Source organism: Gallinula chloropus (assembly GCF_964237585.1).
Source record: "Gallinula chloropus genome assembly, chromosome: 19".
NCBI lineage: Eukaryota > Metazoa > Chordata > Aves > Gruiformes > Rallidae > Gallinula > Gallinula chloropus.
The window spans coordinates 4091154-4114512 of NC_140104.1; the positions used below are offsets into that span (position 1 = coordinate 4091154).

General features: G+C 41.9%; 1 protein-coding gene across 1 annotated transcript; it reads left to right on the forward strand.

The window, feature by feature from the left end:
* Window positions 1–1477: 1477 nt before the first annotated feature.
* Window positions 1478–21710, forward strand: APPBP2 (amyloid beta precursor protein binding protein 2; the record flags this gene model as incomplete). The annotated part of the gene is made up of 13 exons (XM_084273175.1): window positions 1478–1618; window positions 11439–11527; window positions 11959–12110; window positions 12669–12792; window positions 17116–17284; window positions 17871–17960; window positions 18278–18345; window positions 18421–18526; window positions 18812–18936; window positions 19115–19200; window positions 19554–19744; window positions 20128–20293; window positions 21106–21710. 13 exons carry the CDS (start codon window positions 1478–1480, stop codon window positions 21357–21359), a joined length of 1761 nt encoding a protein of 586 aa, XP_084129301.1. The 3' UTR covers window positions 21360–21710.
* Window positions 21711–23359: the final 1649 nt, after the last annotated feature.

Consider the following 23359-nt stretch of genomic DNA (forward strand, 5'->3'; position numbering starts at 1 on the left):
ACCAGGCAAAAGAGGACAAAGCAATCTTCCATCATCTGTTTACATCAAATTCCTTTCTTCCCACCCAATACCATTTGTTTCTGCAAGTAAAGGACAAAGAATAGTGCCCCCTCACAAAAGAGGGGGGAGGACGAACAGCAACAGTTTAGAACTATTAAAAACAGTCCCCAAAGTGAAACAACAGCAGCTCAGCCTCCTATAACTTTTGAAAGAAAAATAAAAGAATGGCAAGTCACAGGAGCAGTCCTATATTAGCTAAAGAAACCCAAACCAAGACCTCACAGGAGAAGTATTTCTTATGATGTCTAGTGTATCTAGGCTGTGGGGCTGTTCTATGCATGTGCATGATAAAGAGATTGGAAAATGCAAAATACTGAACTCTGAATAAAATTGTTGTTCAGGACCACACTACAGCAGTCAAACTTGAGCAGTATTAACAGCATGATGGCAAAACCTACACTAAGTAGCAATCTCAGTGCCCTTACCTGTGTTGTACTGGGGTAGCTAAATCACTGGCTACACCACAGTGCAACTCCTTTTTAAACCAAATGATCTTAATTGCCTCTGCCTAAAAATCTACCATCTGTGTCCAAGAACTATCCAATATGTTCCTAGTGGCGTGTGCAAGCCCCACATGGAAAGCAAATTAGGAAGAGAAACATGCCTCCAACAGCTTGATGCAGATAATGAGATACTGACAAAACATAGTGCCATTTCCACGAGGGGTCACAGAGTTAATTTGTGCAGGGGAAAGGGTGTTTTTACCACATGGCAGCTGACGAGGAACATCAGATGACACAGGTGTGCTTCAGGTACCTTGGCAAACCCTCTGAGACGCAGGACTCCCCAGAAATCCTCACCTTGTGCTGCCGACACACCTGAAAGCCATAGAAGGCCCAACATTAGCGGCACGTTATTGCAGGTGAAGCTGTAAATACCCACATTTACCGCTCACAGGGGGGATGTCGCTGGACAGGCCCTGAAGCTTTTTAAGGGGAGGGGGGCGGCACTCAAGGCTCTCCCCGCCTTGAAGTCTGCTCCGAGGGGCGCTCAGCCTGTCCTCCTGTAGAAGCAATGCCCCTGAACCCCAAGACCAGACAGCCCCAAGGCTTCTGGGGATGGCGCTGTGCCTCAGCCATCACCTGAAGGCTGGGCCAGGGCCCGCTACAAGTCACTTCTCTCAGGAAACAGGAACTCCCCTCACCCCCGCGTTTCCTCTCAGCCCCTCGGTATAACCCCGTACCCCGCGGCTTTTCCCTGCCTCAGGCTTTTCTTTTCCGCTCCGCATTAGTGCTCTTACGCCTTTGCGCAGGCGGATGCCCCCACTCCTCCTTCCTTCCCCCTATCGTTCCCCTGCCCTCCGCAGGCAGGGCGGCGGGAGCCCCGGGGCGTGAGGCGCGGGAGGTGGAGCGGACCGGGCGAGCAGGCGAGGGGGGGGGTGAGGTGGGTGGGGGGAAGGCGGCTCCGCACACCCAAGATGGCGGCGGTGGAGCTGGAGTGGGTGCCCGAGACGCTCTATAACACGGCGATCTCGGCCGTGGTGGATAGTTACGGGCGGGCCCGGCGCCGGGACATCCGCTCGTTGCCCGAGAACATCCAGTTCGACGTGTACTACAAGGTAGGGAGAGGCGGTTGGGGACGGAACGCGGCTCGGGCCCGGCTGGCTTTGGGAGAGATGGAAGGAGAAACGGGCCGGGGGAGGAGGAAGGAGGGAAGGTCTGCGTCCGGCCTGCCCCAGGCCTCTCCCCCCCGGGGCTCGGGGATGCAGGTCCTCGGCGGCGGTGCGGAGCGGGGCCCGAAGGAGGGGCTGGGGGAGTGAGGGCCTGTGTGGGGCCGTCTGGGCTGCGGCTGAAGGAGAGAGGAGGCTCTGGGGTAGGCTCGAGCAGGGCCGGGGGCCTGCGGCTTCCTGCCCTCCGCTCGTGGGCCCCTGGCCTACGCGAAGGGCCCGGGGTCCTCGGAGAGGGAGGCCGGGGGAGCCCCGCACGGGGCGACACGGAGAGGGGGCCTGTCCTTGGGGTCTGGAGTGAGTCTAGGGGGAGGGGGAAGATGTCACTCCGCCTTTGGAGATGGAGAAGGGGTGAGGGTAGGGGGAGACCAAGCTGTCTGCATTGGGGTGTGTTTACGCCTTTCCCACTTCCCTCCCCCTCCTTTTCTTAATGTATTGGAGAAGGTGATGTCAGTGGTAGAAGGAGGAGAGTTTGCTATGCTCTTGCACCTTCATTAATGATCAGGTAGGAATGAGAAGAAAAGAATCAAGTCTCATTGAAGGATGTATTTTGTTAGCCGTAAATTATTCTTTCATGAAAGGGCTGTTTCTCATTGATCTGCCTCTAAAATACCTGGAGTTAAAAACACCCTAAGATCGTCTATTAACTTCTGTTGTCCACTAAATACACATTTCTCCATGTACAAGAACAGCTGGAGATGACCATTCCTCAGGAGAGAAACAATGTCTTTAAAAAACAGAAAAACAACCCAAAACAAAAATCCCAACTAACAAAAAAAAACCCTGTAGGCTTTGAGGGGGTATAACCCTTCTTCCCTCTGCCAGTAAATTTCTAGAAATGTAGGATGTGCTAAATTAAGTAATTGTTTATATGAACCTTTATGAACTAGGAGTGGTGGCCAGTCGCATATAGAGCAATAGTATTTGTAAGGAAGGCTGCCCTTCACTTAGAGACAGGAAAACTGCTTCTACTGCGTTGGAACAGGCATGTTTGTTTTCTTTATATTCTTCCTCTACCTCACATGCAAAGTATGGAAACCCCTTTCTACCACCTGTGCATGTGCTCACAGGTAGTGGTGTGGTTCACACATATCAGTTGTCAGGTAAAGACTTAAGATATGGAACTAACAATGTGGAAGGAACTTTTGAGTTTATTTTTAACTGCTAGTAGGTATGACCACTGACAAACTTTCTTGGCATTGCCAGTCCTCTGTGGCTTTTAAAAGCATAAAACCAAAAAACTCTTTCTAATGATGGGAGTATCCAAGTATGTATTATTCCTAGATTGTTTAAAAACTCATCTGTAGATGAGCTTAATAGAGTGCTAATAAAGTGTCATCAATCATCTTCAGTGATGGCATTGAATCAGATTCACATGGAGTTGTTCCATAATAAAAAAAAAAAATCCAGTGCTGTATCTGGCTACTGAAGAGATCTGATCAGTTCTGCTTGTGTACATTGGTACATCATCTTGTTGGGCAGATGATGATAAACATGCTAAGGACCCATCCTCAAAACAATGTTCCAGTTGTACGAATCACTAGCCAGTATAACTCATGTTTATGGCAGTACATTGCATTGCTTTTCCTGTGATTTCTGTGTTTTAGAGCAGGACAGTCTTTGACAATCTAGAAAGCAAATGGTGTGTTTATATTTGTCTTACAAATACACATCTATGAGGTGTCCAGGTACAGAATAAATAAGCTACGTGATGCAGTGAGTGTCTTGCTGTTGTGGCCAATGGTAGCCTTGTCTGCCATGTCTTCACTCCTTGGGGTGTTTTTATCTTCCCTGTGTAGGAGAACCTGTCCTCTTCAGTAGTCACATTCAAATTAGCTTATACATAAATGTACCTAAACCTTGGATGGGATATGGAAAGAGGTGTCTGCCTGCAAGGAGTGCCTTGAACCCTGTATGCATTACAACCTCTTGCAGCAGTGTGTGTATTTTTCTGTGCCCCTATGTGACACTTAGTATCTGGTTCTTGTTTTCTGTATTTGGGTGGCTACAGCAGTATGAATGGCAGCTGAGTTAGGTTAAAATGAGGACAGCATCTTACCTTTGGATAGTCTCTTGTGTTGTGGATGGTGCTTGTTTTACTGCTTCAGTTCTGGGTAGAATTATTTTCAAAACCGTGTGGGTATTAAATACCATTTCAAGTTGGTGAGCTCTGGTCAATACATCCTGACCATGGAGTGCTTTAAAGCAGAATTTCCAAAGTTGCTAATTGTCTTTAAGGCAAGACAAGCTAGAAGGCTTTTCAATTCTTGTTCTGATTACATGGTGGTAGTGATTGCTGCTGTGTTCAACAGGGGTGTCAGTTATTAATATTGTATGGAATACTAATTAAATACAACTAAGAAGTAGTAGTCTGTAACTGAGGATTTGCATAAATATACTTTTAGACCTCAAAAAAAAGATAACTTCCTGTGATTATTAAAAGAAATAAAAATATCTTTCTCATCTAGCTTGTAAGTAATGGTTTGTTATCCAGGTGTTAGTAGTGGTTTGTGATACTGGAGAAACTGATTTTCCAAAAACTAAAAGGTAGCACCAGTGAGGTTTTACTTTCACACACAGATGCTAATTGGCTGTGGCCATACAAAACTTTTTAAAATTGTATTCATTAGTATGCATCTGAACAAATTTGGATTCATGAAGACAACCTAGGTAGGATGCAGCACTGTTATCACAGCAGAAATAGTCAATGTGCTATTATTTACAGGGAAGGAAAATGCTAGCAGAGTGTCTTGTCTTTGTTTTTTCCTCAGAGTACCTTCTAATGCAATGTTTGTCACCAATGTCATAATATATTGCCTTTATTTTCCATTCCATAAATAAATCTAATTACATTTAATTTACATATTTCAGAACTATTAATTTGTATGACATGCCTGATAAACCTGTGCGTTCCCAGTGCACAGTGAGGAATCAAGCCTGGGACAGTTGCAGGGTGTTCTTTGTTGTGGAAGTGGTAAGAAACGGGTTCTGCTGCTAGGTGACAGAAGCAGGCAGGTTCCTGATGCTAAGCATGTTTATCCTTCTGTAGCATTATTAAACAAAAACTTTAAAAGGCAATATCAAATAATCATGACTGTAGTGTAACAACAATCCCATACTGGATGGCTGGGTGTTCCTGGATTATTTTTTTATTATTGTTTGTTTCAAGAATTACTTGCTGTTTTGGGTCTTTTTTTCCCCTTGCAACCATTAGAAGAATAGAGGCAGAGCAGAACACCAGTGAGGATATCCTGGAAATTTTCAAGTATACATTTGTGTGAAAAGACATTAAGAAGTCTTAATATATTAAAAACTTGCATATTTTGTTTCTTTTGTGTGTTTGCCAGGTTTTTATATATCCTAGTTGTGTTGTTTCCTAAAATAACTAGTTAGGTTCTATTTCTTGGTTTTTAGGAAGGAAGAGAAAGAGGATGGCTGGGTTTTAGAAGCCAAGGAAAAAAATATGCTGAATCTTAGCTAAAATAGGACGTTCTTGGCAGGTAGGCAGCATTTGCAAATGCCAACATTTTGTATTTAAAAGTAGGTGACAACTGGAATAAACTTTAAGTCCTAAAAAATAATTTAAAAAACCCTAAATTGTAGTTTATGGGCAAGAGGAGAGTGTTTTGAGGGAGAGAGACTTAATGTAAAGAATCTTGTGCCTGTCAACAGAAAGAAGACCTAGCCCAATGACTGTTCAGTGAACAACTTGTGAATTCAGTTCTTTGCCCCATGCCTCAGCTTTATATTCTGTTAGGTGTAATTGTCTCATTTCTTTGATTCTCATGGTGCTTCTGAAGAAAGACTGCTTCATTAGTGTCAGTGTTCCCCACCATAGGTATTTGTTGCAGTTATGTGCTAGCAGGCTGATTTTGGACTTGTATTGACCAAAAAGGATTTTCATCCCATGTTTATTTTCCTTTGGGACGTCTTCTCTGGATTGTGTGGTTTTCTTTTTTGCATTGATTTTAACTGAAAATAATTTGGGTCCAATTTTCTTTGAATGTTCTGTGATGAGATTGCTGACCATGAGAACAACTGGAGGTGATGCTGATTTGTTATAGTTACTGCAGACCTATAACCTTGAGTAATTGCACGATGGTAGCTTGTTTCACTTGAAAATTCTAAGTCAAAATCCAGAGGGTTATAATCATACTTTCTCTTTGAAGTGGTAGATAAATCTTCTGAAGAGCTCTTACCCTGATATGAACCAAAATATGAGTGTGTTTAGATCCTGCTCACACCAACTTGTGTAATAATGAGCATGCTGCAGTATCATGTGTCCTCACTGTATTCTGCTAATCCACAAAAAAAAATCAAGCTTGGCAAATAAAAGCTCTTGTATCACATCTAGGTGTTCTCTGAACCAAACAAAATTAATAAACAAGAATTTGCTGACTGTTCACAAGTAATAGAGCATCCATTCTCTGCATTGCAGTAGAGGTTGTTTTTACTGATGAAGAATGATTTATAAAAATAATTTGGTGGGTTTCTGACCAGGGGAGTGCAAGCAGTGTGTGAGGGAGGCAGAGAAACCCCAGAGCAAAATGGGTCGTACACTGTCTGATTTCTGCTGTGACTGATCAGGGCAGCTTCACAAAGGCTTAAATTATGTTTGTGCTGCTGTAATCTTAGGGTCAGAAATCAAATGTATGTGTAGGAAATGATCATGGCTCCTGCATGCTTGCACACACACCTACAACCTTTTTGGTCATCTAGTCAGACTTCCAGAGTAGCATGTGCAGCCAGACTTCACAGAATTCTGCTTGAATTGAATTGGATCCTTAGATCTCCTCCTTTTTAAGTTAAAGCCTCACAGTGAAGGAGAATCATCACTTCATGAGGGTGTTTTTCCAATTATTATTACTCTTTATTTCAGCATGTGCCTTAGTTCAGTTCTAGTCTAAATTTAGATTACATAAATGTCTTTCCTTGTGATGTCTTTATTTGTTTAAAACTTCTTGCCTTTGCTTACCATTCTTCTAACTTGTATTACTCAGTTTGCTTTTTTTATTAGAACCTCTAAATATGGGGCATGTTTTCTAATCCTGATAGGCTCTGGCCTTCCTATTTGTCTTTCAGTGTGTGTGTTGAGTCCTAGACACTAGAACTGACCATAATTCAGATAATGAGGTTCCATTACAAACAGAAATGTTCAGCTCCTACTGAAACCATAATTCCTACTTCCACTTCATTTCCATTGTACTGGTTGAACTTCAAAACAAACTGAGTTTCCCCACTTAGTGCTGCAGAGAATCACACGTGTGTGTGTGTGTGACTCTGTGGCTCAGGCCTCAGGCTTCACATCCTTCTTGCTGGGCTTTGTAGATGAGAAACAAAAAGCTTTGGTACAGTACTGAAAGAGGAGTGGGAAGATGTGGAGGAGTGTGCTGTGTGAGTGTAGTAGGCTCTAGAAGTTGTCCCTGAAGTTTAGCATATTGAGTAAGGTTGGGGCTTTTTTCTTGATGATTTGACTGAGGTTCATAAAGATCAGCCTCGTAGTTCTGTTTTTTCAAAGAGGATCTGTAAAGTTTTCTTTTTTATACTCTAAACACTATCCAGTAGAACCAGCACTTGTCCAGAAGCTTTGTAGAAGGTTTTGAAATTGATTTAAAAGACTCAAATGTACATAAATTTTGAACTGATTTTTTTTTCTTAGGCTGTTCCCCTCCCCCTGTTTATAACGAGTCCATTTGTCAACACTGATTAAGTGTGCTGTTGCCTCTCAGGAAACTTTTTCCTTCCTTGTCCAACAGGGAAGGAAGACTGTGGGTATGGCCAAAATTTTTCCCAAATACTACTGTTTAATTAGGTGCACAGTCCTTCCCAAATTTGGCATGACATTCCACATCACGTTATTAGGCATTGGTAAATATACTGGGGAGTTCCTTGGAATTCCTGGTGTCTCATTCTTACTGAAACATCCCTGTTAGTTTTTCAGTTCTCTTCCAAACTGGAGCATATTTTTCAAACTGCGTAGGCTACAGTTCCTCTTCTCAAGGGTCCTTTTACAATGGGGTAGAATTAATCTCCAGCTGCTTAAAAAAATTGTTTTTTAATTTTTTTTTCATTAGGTTTAGAAAAAAGCCTTTTGGGCTTGTATGCAGTGAAATGGCCCAGAATGCTGGTGACAGAAATATTGTGTAGCTTTTCCTCTTGTGTTATGGCTTTGCTTTTGCTAGCAGCTTAACAAAGCTTTGCCTTTATTTTCAGGTGTTTGCTAGGAAGCAGTTAGAGCTCAGCTTAACCTATCCAGGGAGAGGAATCTGACAAAACCTTATTAGAATGACATATGCCTGATGATACAATAACAGATAAATTGCAAGTTAATATTACCAATATGTTTAATTGGGGACACTGCTGTATGTAGCTCTTACGTGTTGTTGGATGTGTTGGGGGTTAACTATTAAGCCTTAGATCCCTAGGGAAGATCATGGTGATTTTTCTCACAGCCATGTAAAAGGCTTTGATTGCACATGGTGTAATAATGTGCCTACACATTGAGCTTAGACCTTGTTTCCTGTCTTCAGTACCAGAATTAACATGCCAGTGTGAGCTGGTGAGCTTGGAAGTCACGTTGTAAATCTTTTACTGGTTCTTCTGTAGCTAAAGCAAAATGAATCTTTGATAAGCTCCAAATAGGTTCAATTTGTGTCTAAAAGATGTTTCTTTCTTAAGAAAAGAATAGTTCTTCTGAAGTCCAAACCTCTGCCATTCTTGTCCGGGCATGTTTTTCTTGAATGACTATTTTGTTTTGTTTTTCATGTTATGTAGCAAGGCTTGTGGTCAGGAATTCTGTCTCTGGAGCTTTAACAAGAGACCCATTTCTTCAGTGCTTGCAACCACTTCTCAATGAACAAATGAGTGTTACTGAATCTCCTGGAATTGCTTCACAGTTTGACGTATACTCACTATTTCCATGTTAAATTTCGTTTGAAACTGTTGCTGTATCAGCAACAATAGTTTCAAGAGACTGCAAGTAGAGCCAGTTCCTGAAAAACGTTTGCCAGTGTGGAGGGAAGGGGTGAATAGTGTGGTACATGTCTCAAGGATATGGTATTTCTGGTTATACCAGTGAAAACAGGCTGGGAGGTTTTAGCATGGCAGAATGGGGCAAATGTGTACTTTTGACTTGGGATGAAAGATGTGCAGATAGCAGGCTTGGACCTTTGGCCTGTAAGCCAAACTTTACCTTTGTCTGAAATAAGTGATCTGTCAAAATTTGGGGTGTGGTTTGTGGCCTTCCCCCCCCTACACACACACACCCAATCCAGGGCATTTATGCATTAAGAATTTAAGAACTATGTGTAACAGTGGGTGTCTTATAACATGTGGTTATGGAGCTTCATGAATATATTCATTTTTTACAGTCTTGCTGCAGCTAGTATTTGATAAACTAGTTTCAGAGTAATCTCTGGGCTTTTTAGTTAGTGCTGCAGGGTGATAAAGGGAGGTTGAAAGCCTCAGTGTTGAACATGTGATAGTGCTTTTGACTCTTATAAATCCTGGTAAAATAGCTTGGGTATGTGACTTAATTTCTTCCAGAAATGATCTATCAATTACTGATGTCCTCCTTCAGTTCTGGGCATGGCATTGTAGGCAAGATTTAGGGGGGAGTTTGATTGTGAAAAATACTGTTTAGGTTTTATGGAACAGGTACCATCAGACAGCAGTGGTGAAGAAAATTAGAGCACTTAACTGTAGCTGAGTGTTTAAATACACCGGACTGGATGCTCTTTCACTGCCAGAGAGAATATAGCTTCAGAAGAAATTCTGATCCCTTTGAAGTACAGGGATGTGGCACCGTTTTATCTGAGGAGTAACTTTGCATGCAAACTTGCACTGTTTTTTAAAAGACTTCCTTCCACCCCCCCCAGTGAAATAGATGACTAAAAGGAAAACATTCATTTCTGGCAATTGACGTTATTAGGTCAAAGTGTTTTTGAAGTTTTTTTGTAGGTTCTGTTAAAATAACAAGCTTGCTGTGCTGTAGAATTGGTGTCAAGCTTTTGTAAGAAAAGTTGACTGAAACTAAATTTCTGGCTGGAAGAGATGTTCTTGGGTGCTTTGTTTTGAATACTAACTCATCTGCTTCCAGTGTTTGTGGAGAAAACAGTAAAGCAGACACAAGATGCTTATCAAAGTTGGGAGGGTTTTTTTTTAGAAATTATTAAAACTTAAAGGAATATCAACATGTTCATTAAGTCTGTGTTTACAATTGAGCATCTCTAAGTTGTTCTCTTGGCCTTACTTTGGCTTATGTCGTAAGGGTATCTGCACTCCTCATGTCTCAGATCCTCACAGCTGTGGAACCTGCTTAGATTGCACAGAATGCCTTGCCATAGGTATCACTGCACCCATCTCACACAGTGTATGTTTGAAGGTCTTAACATATGGATTAAAAATGAGAGCTTTCTGAATAACTGACGAGTGTGACCTGTCAGTGTTTTACCTGTGTGCACCCTGTGACATGAAGCTGTGGTGTATAATCTGGTTGGGGTCTGCTGGTAAACTGTAGCTTCCCAATCCCCGCAGCGCGTAGCACAGGTACCACAGAACAGAAATGGGTCCTGGGTGGTCTGTGCTTGAAAGATGCAGCTTCTAGAGAGATGTGTCCGTGAGACATGAGCTATGGGCTTCTCCCTTTTTCCCCATGGAGTTACTGCTTCACAGAAAGATTTCTCTCTTTATTTTTTTAATAAAAAAAGTGCATGTGTGCTTTTTTTCTAGAGCACCTAAAAAAACCAAGGGGTTGTACTGCAGCAGCCCTATGTGATCCAGTTCTGTGCCTCTAGCAGAGGCTGGTGATACTCCATGTGACTATGGCAAGCGTACAGTGACACTTCCTTAGGTTGCATGCCCTGCTTTCAGTCATTTGTGGTTCAGGGGCTTCCAGATGTCAGGAATTAATAGCCCACAGTAGATTTTTCTGCTCTATATTTATGCTGTTACTTCTGTACCTATGTAAATTCTTAATATTTATAGCATCATGGGGCAGAAAGCTCTGCAACTTAACCATGCATTGCATGAAGGACTGTCTCCATGGTTTGTTTTTTATGAACAAATCAACTGATATATTTGCTTATCTGCAGACATCAGTTGGAACATAAAACTGGATGTTGCTTTTGGTAAAACTCAAGTGAATCTGCTCATGCATTTCCCACTTACTCATGCAGGAGTTATTTGGTTAAGCTAAGGTATTAAACAGGGTCAGGGCTCATACCTGTCTATAGCTCTGGATATTGGTGAGTCACCCCTTGCAGAACTTGTGGTTTTGGGGTTGGTTCATATATACTTATATATAATATAAAATCTGCTTGTGTTGCTGTATGGTGGTGTGTGTGTCATTGGAAAAAAAATCTTTCCAAAGCAATTGGTCTCAAAGAAGCTGTTAACTTCAGGAGGTTTTCTGTTTTGTCTTGGCTTTTTAGCTCAGGTGTTGCAGTGCTTCATGATCCACGTGGGCATAGTAGATACTTGAAAATATGTTTGTAGATAGAAGCAGCTTGAAACTGCTTATGGAGCTCTGATAGCATGTGTACTCAGCTTTTAAGCACTCAAGTTGTGCTTCTGTGTGGAGGTAGTGGAGTACTTGTGCCCTGTTTCAATACTTTGAAATCTAGATTTCATCATAAGTCATCTTTACTATAAGCAAAATGTCCCAGAAAAACTCAGACTTAAAATTTAAAAGTTATGTATATTTTTCTTTCAGCTTTACCAGCAGGGCCGCTTATGCCAGCTGGGTAGCGAATTTTGTGAACTAGAAGTTTTTGCAAAGGTGCTCAGAGCTTTAGATAAAAGGTAAGTACCTTAATATATCACTAATTTCTATGTCAGTTTTCACCTCTCGATCTGCATTTTGATTTGGAAGGTGTCTCTAGCTTTCTTTGTCTTACTAGCCTGTCCATTAACCATAAGAGTATTTCTGTAGATCTACAGATGAACTTTTTCTCTCTACTGTGTTGGGTAGCTTGTGTTTTCCTCACACTGGAGGGTGTCCTTGTAAAGAACTCTGTGTACACTCACTTTATTTGTTGGCTAATCCAACAACTGTAATCCATTAGCCTTAAGATTGACAATTACGCTTGTACTCATCTGGTTTGGGTTTGGGAGAGGGCTGGAGTTGTTTCTCTGAATCACTGCTCGTTTGAATTCATGGCACTCAAGAGTCAACTGACTTCAGTGTTTTAAACATTTTGCCTGTAATCAAATTCTGTTTTCTTTTGTTTCAGACATCTGCTTCATCACTGCTTTCAGGCTTTGATGGACCATGGAGTAAAAGTTGCTTCTGTACTGGCCTATTCCTTCAGCAGACGGTGCTCCTACATAGCAGAATCGGACTCTGCTGTAAAAGAAAAAGCAATCCAGATTGGTTTTGTTCTAGGTAACTAGTGATGATAGGATGTATAAAGCATGGTACTTTAATGCAAGCCTCAGTTAAACTAATGCAGTTTTTTATTTCAAATTAATGTCTGTGATTTCTTTTTAAAGAGCATGTGTGGTTTTGGAATCTTTTCTAAACACTTATTGGTTTGTCTTAAGAAAAATAGATTGTATTTTACTATCTAAGAATATATAGGCTCATCTTTGCTATTGCACACTCACCTTGGCTATTTCAGATGTTTTAAGTTTAAAATTCGTTTGCAGATGTGATGCTTAATGTTAAGACTCTGTATAATTTTAGCATTAGTAAGTATTTCTTGGCAGAAAAACGTAAGAAACCTATGTAACACCAAGAAGTCATCCTAAACTGAAGGAGAATTGTTCTCCTCTGTTATTTCTTCCTTTTCATTTCAGGACTGGAGGGTGTAACTTTGCAGGCTTCCCGTTTGTAGTCTGCAGTTGTGTGCAATAAGTAGTCTCCTTACAAGACTTAGCGAAAACCACAGGTGGTTTTGTTCAAATTTCTCCGTTTCTGATTTTTACTTTTTTTTCTCCCTAGGGGGGTTCCTATCAGATGCAGGCTGGTACAGTGATGCTGAGAAGGTATTTCTCTCCTGCCTTCAGTTATGTACCCTTCATGATGAAATCCTCCATTGGTTTCGTGCTGTAGAGTGTTGTGTAAGGTGAGCTCACATTGAATTCGTATATGTCTTACTGTGAAATGCACATTAACTTGTTCCCAAGTGCCTTGGAGCCATCAAGCTTCAGCTGGTTCCTTTAGTATTCCTCCCCACCAACACACCTTCCTGGCTGGAGCTGAAGATCTCAAGGTGCTTGTTTACACTTATCCCTGGGTTGTCAGCTTGGAAGTGGGGAAGAAGTGTCAGCAGTTGACTGGGGAAAACCAAAACATTTTGCCTTTCTGTGTAATATCTGATAGGGAATGAGTGCTGGACAGCAAGAGTAATCCAGCACCTTGGGGATTCCTCAAGCATTTTATACATGAAAAAATGTTCTGTGCTGGGGAAGTTAAATTTACTACCAGCAATTACCAAATCCACACACAAATTATATAAATACAGGTGAGCAGAAATAGAAGGAAGGCATACCTTTCCTGGTTCCTGATCCAGTGAGTTCTCTTGCTTCAAGCAGAGCATCTTAGATGTGTGGATAGGTAAATATCCAAATGTCCAGATCCTGTGGATCTTCACAGAGATCTTCAGCCACAGCTTAAACATTTGAAAAAGGATTATTTTTTTTTTCTTTTAGGAAGCACTTGTGTTTTGTACCTACCTCCTTTCTCAGGGTGTGTTGTGGGGTCTGTTGAGGTTCACATTCCCTTCATAGAAGCCTCAAAGATTATTGCTTTCAGTTTTTAGTTCCCCTGCTCTTGTGTCTAGATGTGTTGAAAGGTTTGGCACGCTGATGGAGTCTGCAGCAAGCAGCCAGGTTGGTTTTGCTGGTAACACTGTGACTGACCTCTTCTGCATGCTGCGGGTGTGCTCTTGAATACCTGTGTGCTGGTGAGCATAGCTAAACCAGGATTAAATTGGAGGTTTTAGCTGCCCAGTATCTGAATACAGGGCAAAACATGTCTAGGAAAACTGCTCCACAAAACCCCCTGTATCTTGCTTATGGTTGGACAAATATGAAGAGTAAATAAGCTTTCCCAGTAGCTGCTTATTTCATGTGCCAAGCGAAGGGCCATGGCCTCGGTGCCTGCTCTGCCTTGCTCTGCCCTGCCAGCTACCACAGCTTTCAGGCTTTCTGGCTTTCCTTCCCAAAATAAGATGATGCCAGGAGAGGCCTGGCCACAGGCACGCTTCTTCCTAGAACTGGAGAAGGATACAGTACTGCTGTCAGTACTTGGTCCTTTGCCTCCTGATTAATGTAAAATGTTTCCAGGCTGTGTCAGGCTGTTAGGAAACCTGGAGAAGTTGACTTAGAAGTAAAGTCCCTCCCTTTCTTCACACAAAAGAAGGTAAAGAAAGGGAGAAAAGGTAACTGTCTGCTGGCCAACAGTGTACAGGTCACACAGTTGTGGAAAGGTTTTCATTTTATGTTAAAAAAAATCCCACTCTAGCTTAGAATGAACTCTTCTGTTGGGGTGGAGACAGCCACTGTTCTCGCAGGTAAAGCTGGTGGCCTGTGTGTAACTGAGGAGACACTGCTTTCTGGTCAGGCTTCTCCCAAACAATCAGATAAATAGCAGTGGGGCTGCTTTGGAAATGTGTCAAATAAAAAGCACTTGAAACACGTTCAGAAGCGCTCAGTATGCAAAACCTAAAATCCTTGTTGTGGGAGAGAGCAGTAATTATACCAAGCTTTGAAGTCATGAGGCAGGAAGATAAACTTTTTGTTGTTACCATGAAATCCCTACTGTAGAATACCTTGTTCTTAGCCCTGTGTCTGCACTGGGGCTCAGTGAAGTCTGAAGACAATAAAAGTCAAGTCCAGCTTTTGAAAATAACATCAGTCCTTAAAAATAAATGTGGCTGCTTGTATTTGAAGAGATAGAGAGTCAGATCTCTGGGAGTTAAATACATCATGTCATTAATAGAATGCAGTTTGAAAGAATTTTGAGTTACGTAGTTATAAATTTATGTTCTCTGTACTAGCAGTAGTAAATTAGATTGAGAAACTTCAGAAGATTTGATGTCTCTACAAGCTCTTACACTCTCTGCATGGGTTGTGCTCCTTTTGGTTTGCTTCCTCTCATGATATGTTACCCACCAAGGCACAAGTACATGCTACAAATACCTGGTTCTCCCAGTTCAGTGTTTTCTGATGTTTCTGTACTTCCAAAGCTGCCATGTAACATTGTTTCCTGTATCTGTATGCTCCTAGAGACTGATTTTACTTGAGTGGGGGGCAAGTTATTCCCCTGAAGACATTATTGCAGACATCAAAGGAGTTTTGTAGCTATTAGCATAAACGTCCTAAGGCATTTATTCTTCCTCTTGGCTTTATCTTCTAAAATTCCTCTGGCTTAATAAAAGATTTTTTTGTTGCTCAGAACTGGATCACATGAACTCCATGTATCCTAAAGGATTGGTTAGGTTTAGCTTGGGTTTTGGCCGCTTTGTTTGGTTTTAGACACTATCACTGAAGCATCCCCATACTGGATGTTCTCTTTGTGGGTGCTTACCCAAATTGCAGAACTGTCCCTGCTGGCTTATGCCATTTCCTGGGATTTGGGCTTTGTATTTTTGATGCTGCAGAGCAGCTCCCAGTTCAATGGTGTAGGCAAAAGTGTTTCCCTCTGGGGAAACTGTAGTTGCTTTGTGTTTCTCTCAAACTTCTTTAAAATTCCTGTCTCTTGTTGCATGAATGTTCAATAGCTTTCTGCTGCCTGGGACCAAGAGCACAATGGGCTTCTGCAGCATGTTTAGGTCTCAGACCTTATTTAAGGAAAAATGTGGCTGTTGTTTTCTTCTTTCTGTTCTTGAGCCATGTTGCTGTGTTTCTCATTGGAAAACTGGTGGTTGTTTACGTAGCTCAATTCAGGGGCTTTTTTGAAGGTCTCATTTTCTTTTGATCTTCTCTTTGCGTGGCTAATACACATCTGCTGTGTGCTTGCCAGCCACTCCCTCCTTGGGAAAATGTGAACTTTATTTCCTTTAGTGTTTAATGATACATTTCAATGGCAAAGTAGAGGAGGAGGATGAATTTGTAGGGCCAGCTTAGATGTATTACTTGGCTCTTGTGGGAGGCATTGCTACAATAACGTAGAAATCTCTGCACAGGGCAAAGGGTAACACGAAACAGGCTCAGACACTTACCAAACCCTCATTCTTTCCTCCCCCTTTAACAGTTTATTGGAAGATCTGTCATAAGGTATTACAGGAGATGGAAAATGCTGTACCTTTACATTAACTAATGTTTTCAGTTTTAACCTCTCTGCAATACAGCATTACATTTTGCTGCACTTTGTGTGTTTCTTTTCCTGATTTGCAGAGGCTTGCCTGATGTTTCCCAATCCCAGTTATTGCTTGTCTAATAACAGATTTCCAGGAGGGGCAATGGAGGTTAATGTAGCCAAATTTCATGTGTGTTAGATGTCAGGCATTGGTGGTGGAGACAGAACAGCTGTCTCTTCTTAACCTGCAATGGGTAGGAATATGGTCCTGCCCTTTAGGCTTGGAATATAATAACACACACACTTAGAATGTATCTCTTTAAAGTAAATAAGCTTATGAAAAAGCTTCTTTGCTTTTGGTTTAAATAAGTGCCAGAAGCTGAAATTGTTACTTCCATAGAGGAAAAAAAGAGTATGTTTAATAGTGCTGTTGTTTATTGACAGCCTTGGCTCTGGTTTCATGAAGCTTCTGTTAATCCTTCAGATGGAAGGGTCAGGAGATGGGGCAAGATGGGAGAGGGGGGCTTTGGGATTGTGAAGTGGGCCAACAAAGTTGTCTTCTGGTGGTGCTAAGCCAGGGCTGGACATGAAGTCAGGTGGGTGTGACTGAATCTTTTGTGAAGACTCCCCCTGTCTCCACTCCCAAAACAAGAGGTGCCCACTTGTGAAGCACTTAGCTACTTAAGGTTTGAGGAAAAATGAGTGAAAATAGCAATGTCTCTGCTTAATATTTGTTTCAGTGTACCGTGCTTTGGGAAGAAGGTAGAAGGGATTTAATACTGTATATTACAGGGGTTTGGGAATGGGATTTTGTCAGTGTTCAGAAGAAGGATTTTATGAAAAATAAAGCAGTCACCACACTGAAGTGGTTTGAGCTTTGGATATGTAAAAATACATCAATGTGTAAAATCACTTGACATCTCCAACAGTTAAAATTCTTGCCACGCAAGAGACAAAGCTTTGTGTACTGTGATGATGTTCTGTAGACAGTGTTTCTGTGTTACTGAATTCAGGCAGCACAGCCTTGTTGGGATGACAGCCCAGTTCTCTTGTACGTATAATACTAGATTGCAGACCCATGGTACTGCTGTATATTAAAACAGTTCATTTGGACACTGTTTAGAAGATCTCTTTACGTCTTCCAAAGGTTGCTGCACGTTCGAAACGGCAACTGTAAATATCACTTGGGAGAAGAAACGTTCAAACTCGCTCAGTCTTACATGGACAAGCTGGCAAAGCACGGTCAGCAAGCCAACAAAGCAGCGCTCTATGGGGAGCTGTGCGCGCTGCTCTTCGCCAAGAGCCACTACGATGAGGTGAGTGGGATCTTGCTTTGGTTCTCCTCAGAATGCTGGCTATGGGGTCTGTGAGGGTGTTCAATGGCTGGCTCGTTGCTCGCATTACCTTCCCAGCCACACTGGCACATCTCTGAATCAAGTGCTCTGAAAAGCTCATTGTAATAGGTAAAAGGAATAGCAGGACATAGGGAAGAATTATTTGCACCTCTTCTATAAAAACCCATGACTCATGTGTAACTGCTGTTTAAACTGTGGTTTTCCTTTAGCACGAAAGTACACTGACCAGGAAGCTGCCCTACACAATAGGAACTGTGAGGATTACTTAAAAATTATAAAATAACCTCTTCTGTCTGTAAGAGTTGTTCTAGTAGTATGAACCTTAGGATTGCATAAATGCTTACACATTCAGTATTGAGATTGAGACATTAAGAAAAAATATACTTGGCTTGGAAAAATAAGCTGGTCATTTACATGACAGTTTTAAAAATCTGTTTAATTGCTTATGTGTAATGAAACTTATACAGTTCTGTCTTAGACAGACTTAAAAAGCTCTCAATGTGGTCAAGTTCCAGCTCTGTCATGTTGGTAACTCTTTGTCCCACAGGCTTATAAATGGTGTATAGAAGCTATGAAGGAGATCACAGTTGGCCTGCCTGTAAAAGTAGTAGTGGATGTTTTACGACAAGCTTCAAAGGTGAATTTAAAGTCTTTCACGTTTCTCTTGGAACTAAATTACCTCTAAGAATGGGTGGTACCTCCAGAATACTTGAGCAGCCGGGTTGTCTTCAGGAGCCTTAGGAGTTGTTTGTGTTGGGTTGGTCTGACTCAGTCCCAGACTGGGGAGTTCGGTTGTTTTCCTTCTTTCTGAACCCGAGGGCCAGCTGTTCTGAAAAGTCAGTTAGTAACCCAATCAATGTTTTGAAGTGAACAATTGTAGTTATCAGGCTGGTAACTGGAGGAGATGAGTTCTGAGTGTGCAGCTTCTCATATGCTTCATCTCGACCTGTTTAGGCTTGTGTTGTAAAACGTGAGTTTAAGAAGGCTGAACAGCTGATAAAACACGCAGTGTACCTTGCCCGGTGAGTAGCATTCCCAAAACCCTTCTCAGTTACGCTCTCCTTGCCTCAGTTTGTAACATCAGTGTATTTCTACAGGGAGCATTTTGGAGCCAAGCACCCCAAATACTCTGATACTCTACTAGACTATGGATTTTACCTGCTCAACGTAGACAATATATGCCAGTCTGTTGCTATCTATCAGGTATGTGGCAAGACTCAATTTCTGGCTTCAGTTTCACACGTTCTCAGATGTTTTTACCCAAACTCACCTGCAGTTAATTCAGAGATAGGTAGTAGTTAGCTTCATTACTGCAGTACTGCTGCTTTTAAAAAAGAACAAGCTTTTTTTTTCCCCCTGACTGCTAAGTGATTTACACCCTCATGTACGTGGGTATAGGCCTGCAGAATTTCAGAGCCAGTATTTTTTTTTGCCTTTTTAACAATGAGGAAGATTTATTTGTTCTTTTTTTCCCTGTATTAACTTTAGACAGCTCTTGATATCCGGCAGTCGGTATTTGGAGGCAAAAACATACATGTAGCTACAGCTCATGAAGACTTGGCTTATTCTTCATATGTTCACCAGTACAGCTCGGGAAAATTCGACAATGCACTGTGAGTACAAGTGTTTGTGGTACTGGAAGCACATCTAGTACTGTCAGTGGAGAAGAATCTTTAACGATGCAGGCTTTCCAACTGGAATTTAAATGCATCTGCTTATTGTCTGTATTTTATTAGTCAGCTGCTAACTTAATGTATTTTCATCTTGAGTTTTGTGTTTATACCCTTTCAGATTCCACGCTGAACGTGCTATTGGCATTATTACTCACATTCTCCCAGAAGACCATCTTCTCTTGGCATCTTCAAAGAGAGTTAAAGGTAGTTTCTGGAGCTGTGGTTGGGAATCGGTCATTAGCTGTGTTTGGTTCTCTGTCAGAGCTGATGGAACTTGAGTTGTCTTGTTCAAACAGCGCTCACTCAGTGGTCTCTGTCAACATGCTTGTAAAATAGAAACTACAGGAAAAACTTCTCTAGAGCTTAGCTGAAGAACGTGGGGGAGGAGGGAGTGAAAATACAAAATATACAAATATATCTGGTTGTACCTGTTTGAAAACAGTTTGTAATGAACACAAATCCTGATTAGATGTTTTGGGACAGGCTTTCTGCTTCCCACAGTGCACATCTCTGTGTTTGGAACACAGTGACGTTGTGTTTTTCTCTCCTGTACTCAGCACTTATCCTGGAGGAGATTGCAATAGACTGTCACAACAAGGAAACTGAGCAGAGGTTACTTCAGGAAGCTCATGACTTACACCTGTCCTCACTCCAGTTAGCTAAAAAAGCCTTCGGGGAGTTTAATGTCCAAACAGCAAAACACTATGGCAACCTTGGAAGACTGTATCAGTCCATGAGGAAGTTTAAGGTAAGGGTCTATTGATGTAACGGTCTGTAGCACAAAGGATCATTTGCAGTGCCCACGGTTCGTAACACCAGGTAGTGGAAAACTCATACTTTGTAACTCCTCTCTAAAGCTTTGTGCAAAGCTGACCCATTAAGATGCACGATGCCTTCAGAGACAGGGTGATGGCAGTTTTAATGACAAGAAAACATGAGGGTGTTTACTGATCTGCTTAACCAAGAATTTGGAGGACTTGATTTGGTTTGGGCTTGCTGTTCTGCCTTTTATAAAACACCACAGACTACCCAGCCATCACACTGTTGTTTTTTTTTAAACTTACTCTTTTTCTTCCTCTTGTGGCACAGCAAGTGGTATCTGACTGACCTGTGTGAATTTGATCCTCACAGGAAGCAGAAGAAATGCACATCAAGGCAATTCAGATTAAGGAGCAGCTTCTGGGCCAAGAAGATTATGAAGTTGCCCTGTCAGTGGGTCATCTAGCTTCTCTCTATAACTACGATATGAACCAGTATGAAAATGCTGAAAAGCTTTATTTGAGATCCATAGCGATTGGTAGGTGGCCTTACGCGCGGGGCTTTATAGCAGTTCTCGTGCTACAGGACATAGCAGTGAAGAGGGTGTTAAAGCTTTCAGTGAAGAACTTAAGGAAATGCAAGGTGTTTATTGTGTATGTGTTTTCAGTCTAAATATAATGCTTTTTTTTTATCATTCTCCTGAGGACTGAGCTCTGGAGCTGTTTTTGCCAGTGCTCTGTCAGCTGTCACTCTTGGAAGCATCTGAAAACTGGTGAATTTGAGGCTTAGGTGTTAGTTTGTGGGCTACAGAATGCAGTTAAATTTTGGAAGAAATGGAAAAATTGTGCCTGTAGTCCAACTGTATTTCTATTAACTGTTTTCTTGCCCACTATCATTTGCAGTGAACTTACAGTTCCAAATTGAAGGCATCTTTGGCCCATGCTGTAGCTCAGGTTTGAGTCACAGTTGTACTTCATACGTTTCTGGGCACAGCATGTTCCAGAACAATATACAATTTCAGAGTAGAAAACTAGCTTCACTCTTTGGGTGCAATTGGGACATGAAAGGATTGTCACCTTGGTATGCCTGGTAGACTTTTTATGTGTGTAAGTCTGTGGTGCAGTTAATGATGGGCTAGTAGAGTCCCTGACGACAAGCTACAGCACCCTGAAAGGAGATGGGGGGGCAGAATTCACTCTGTCAGCCAGGAAGCTTGCACATTGCTTGGGATCTTGATTTCCTATTGCCATAACAAAAGCATTCACAGTGTTGGTAACATGACACGTGAGATAAGATGCAGTGTGTGGGTGCATTACCTTTTTAACTCTCTTTTCTTTTGGATTTCTCTAGGAAAAAAACTTTTTGGTGAAGGATACAGTGGACTTGAATATGATTACAGAGGTCTCATCAAACTGTACAATTCCATTGGCAATTATGAGAAAGTTTTTGAATACCACAATATTTTGGCCAATTGGAACCGGTTGCGGGATCGGCAGTTCTCCGTGACGGATGCTCTGGAGGACGTAAGCACCAGCCCTCAGTCCACTGAAGAAGTGGTCCAGTCTTTTCTGAGGTCTCAGAACGTTGATGGACAGAGTAGCTAAGAACTCAGTCAATTAACCAGTTAAGGTTTGGTTTATTTTTTTTCCCCCAGGTTACAAGGGGGGAAAGTCATACTGTGAAACCTAAATCATGTAGTTCTCTGGGGGCTGGAATTTGCATTGAAACACTGGTCCAGTCTGCTGAAGAGTGCCCATACGGATGAATGTGTGTTAAATTCTTATCAGCATGTTATGGCATGTTTAGTTCGGCTCACACTTTTAACGTGGTATTCCTGACAACCCCTTCTTTTATCTCTTTTTTTTTTTCTCACAAGAAGCTACTTTGCAGAAAGTCTGCGAGAAAAGATTAAATAAAACTGTTTGAGCTCAAAAGAGTTGCATTCTTATTATGAATGGAAGGTTTCATCAAGAGCTTTCGCCTGGCGTATAGAAAGAATAAATGCTGTGCTCTGAGAAGTTACAGGAGAAAGGCCTTTCTGCTGTGTGTGTTGTAGCAAAGTTAATCCTAAATACCACGGAAAGGGAGAAGGCCCTAGCCTTGGCTGCTGCATTGTGAAGAGAAGTGGTGAGGAGCCACTCTGGAGAGCAACCTACTCCTTGTGAACCACCGTAGGTTGTTAAGCAAGTAACCACCGTCTGTTCTCTGTCATATCCTGAACTGGACCAGTGTTCCCCTAGGAGCAGTAGAAGATCCATAGACCAGCAATCCTAGGGTTTGGTTTTTTCCTTTGGTACCAACCAAGAGTGCTAACCTCCTGAACAGGACCAGGAAAATCAGAAGTGGACCAGCCTGCTAGAACCAGTTTTTTGGACCAGTGGCTTTAATTTAATATTTCTGCCCCTGCATTCACTTTTACGGTAGAATTCTTTCATTTAGATGTATGATCAGTGCAAAACTATATTCATGTAATAGATACAAAACTAGGAAGTGAACGTTCGTTAGCGGTTGCGATGGCATGTCTTTAGCTAGTCAGCTTTATACAAGTATTAATGTCAATGCCACAGGCAGAAACTAGAAACGCTTCACTATTTGCTGCAGCCATCTTCCTCCTTCCCCAACGGGCTTTTGCTCTCAGCATTGAGGCAGTAACTTGTTTATACTGGTTAATGATTTTTTTTTTGTATTCCAATCCAGTTCCATGTTCTGTTTTTGGAGAACACAAACTCATTGTACAGTTTGCAGGGGTCAGCGCAAAATGCCAAAAAAGCACAACAGGTCTTTTTTTTTTCTGTGATGCTTCATTTCTACATTAAACAACAGTACAACCAGAAACTGATTCCTTTATATTAATTTAAAAAGCAGAAGTCAGCTGTAAAGACCCTTCAGTAATGCCTATCTCACTAGCTTGTCTTAATTTTTTTTCTTCTGTTGGGGGGGGCTGCTTGGTTGAGTGGCTTTTTGGTTTGGGGGCTTTGGGGGGGGTTGGTTGTTTTGGTAATGTTGAGGTAATTCTTATTTGGAAGTCTGTGTGACAGCAAACTAGAAACAACTCCCTGCTATTACCTGAGTTCTGAGCAGTACAAACTGCCTACATGGTGAGGATTCTCTCTGATTTGGGTCTTCTCCCTTACCCGCTACCTTCAGGGGTTCAGCTGGGCAGTGAAGGTCCCTCTGAGCATGGATCCTGCAGGACTTGAACTGGATTTTGTTTGGGGGTCTGGTTCTTAGTTTATCTGGGGACAGGGAAAGCTGCTGCTTGGCCTTCAAGGGAGTGCAGAGAAGAAACAGGTTTAGGGTGCAACTCAGCTTTGCGGCTCTTCTGAGAACTGATACTTTACAGGCCAATAGTTCATATGCTGGTGCCTTCAAGTGCGTTTTGGGGGGGAAAGGCTGAATAATACCAACTTTACAATGCAGTTCTGTAATGAGTGAATGCGCAGTTAATGATTCCTTGCTTGGAATAGCTTCACTGATGTGAAAAGAAGTATTTGCATAAACGCCCTGTGGTATTAAGACTTACACTGCAGTATCTCCTCAACGGCTGTTCGATGCAGATCCAACTTAAAATGATGTGTGGATTTAAAATGACTTTATTTATAGC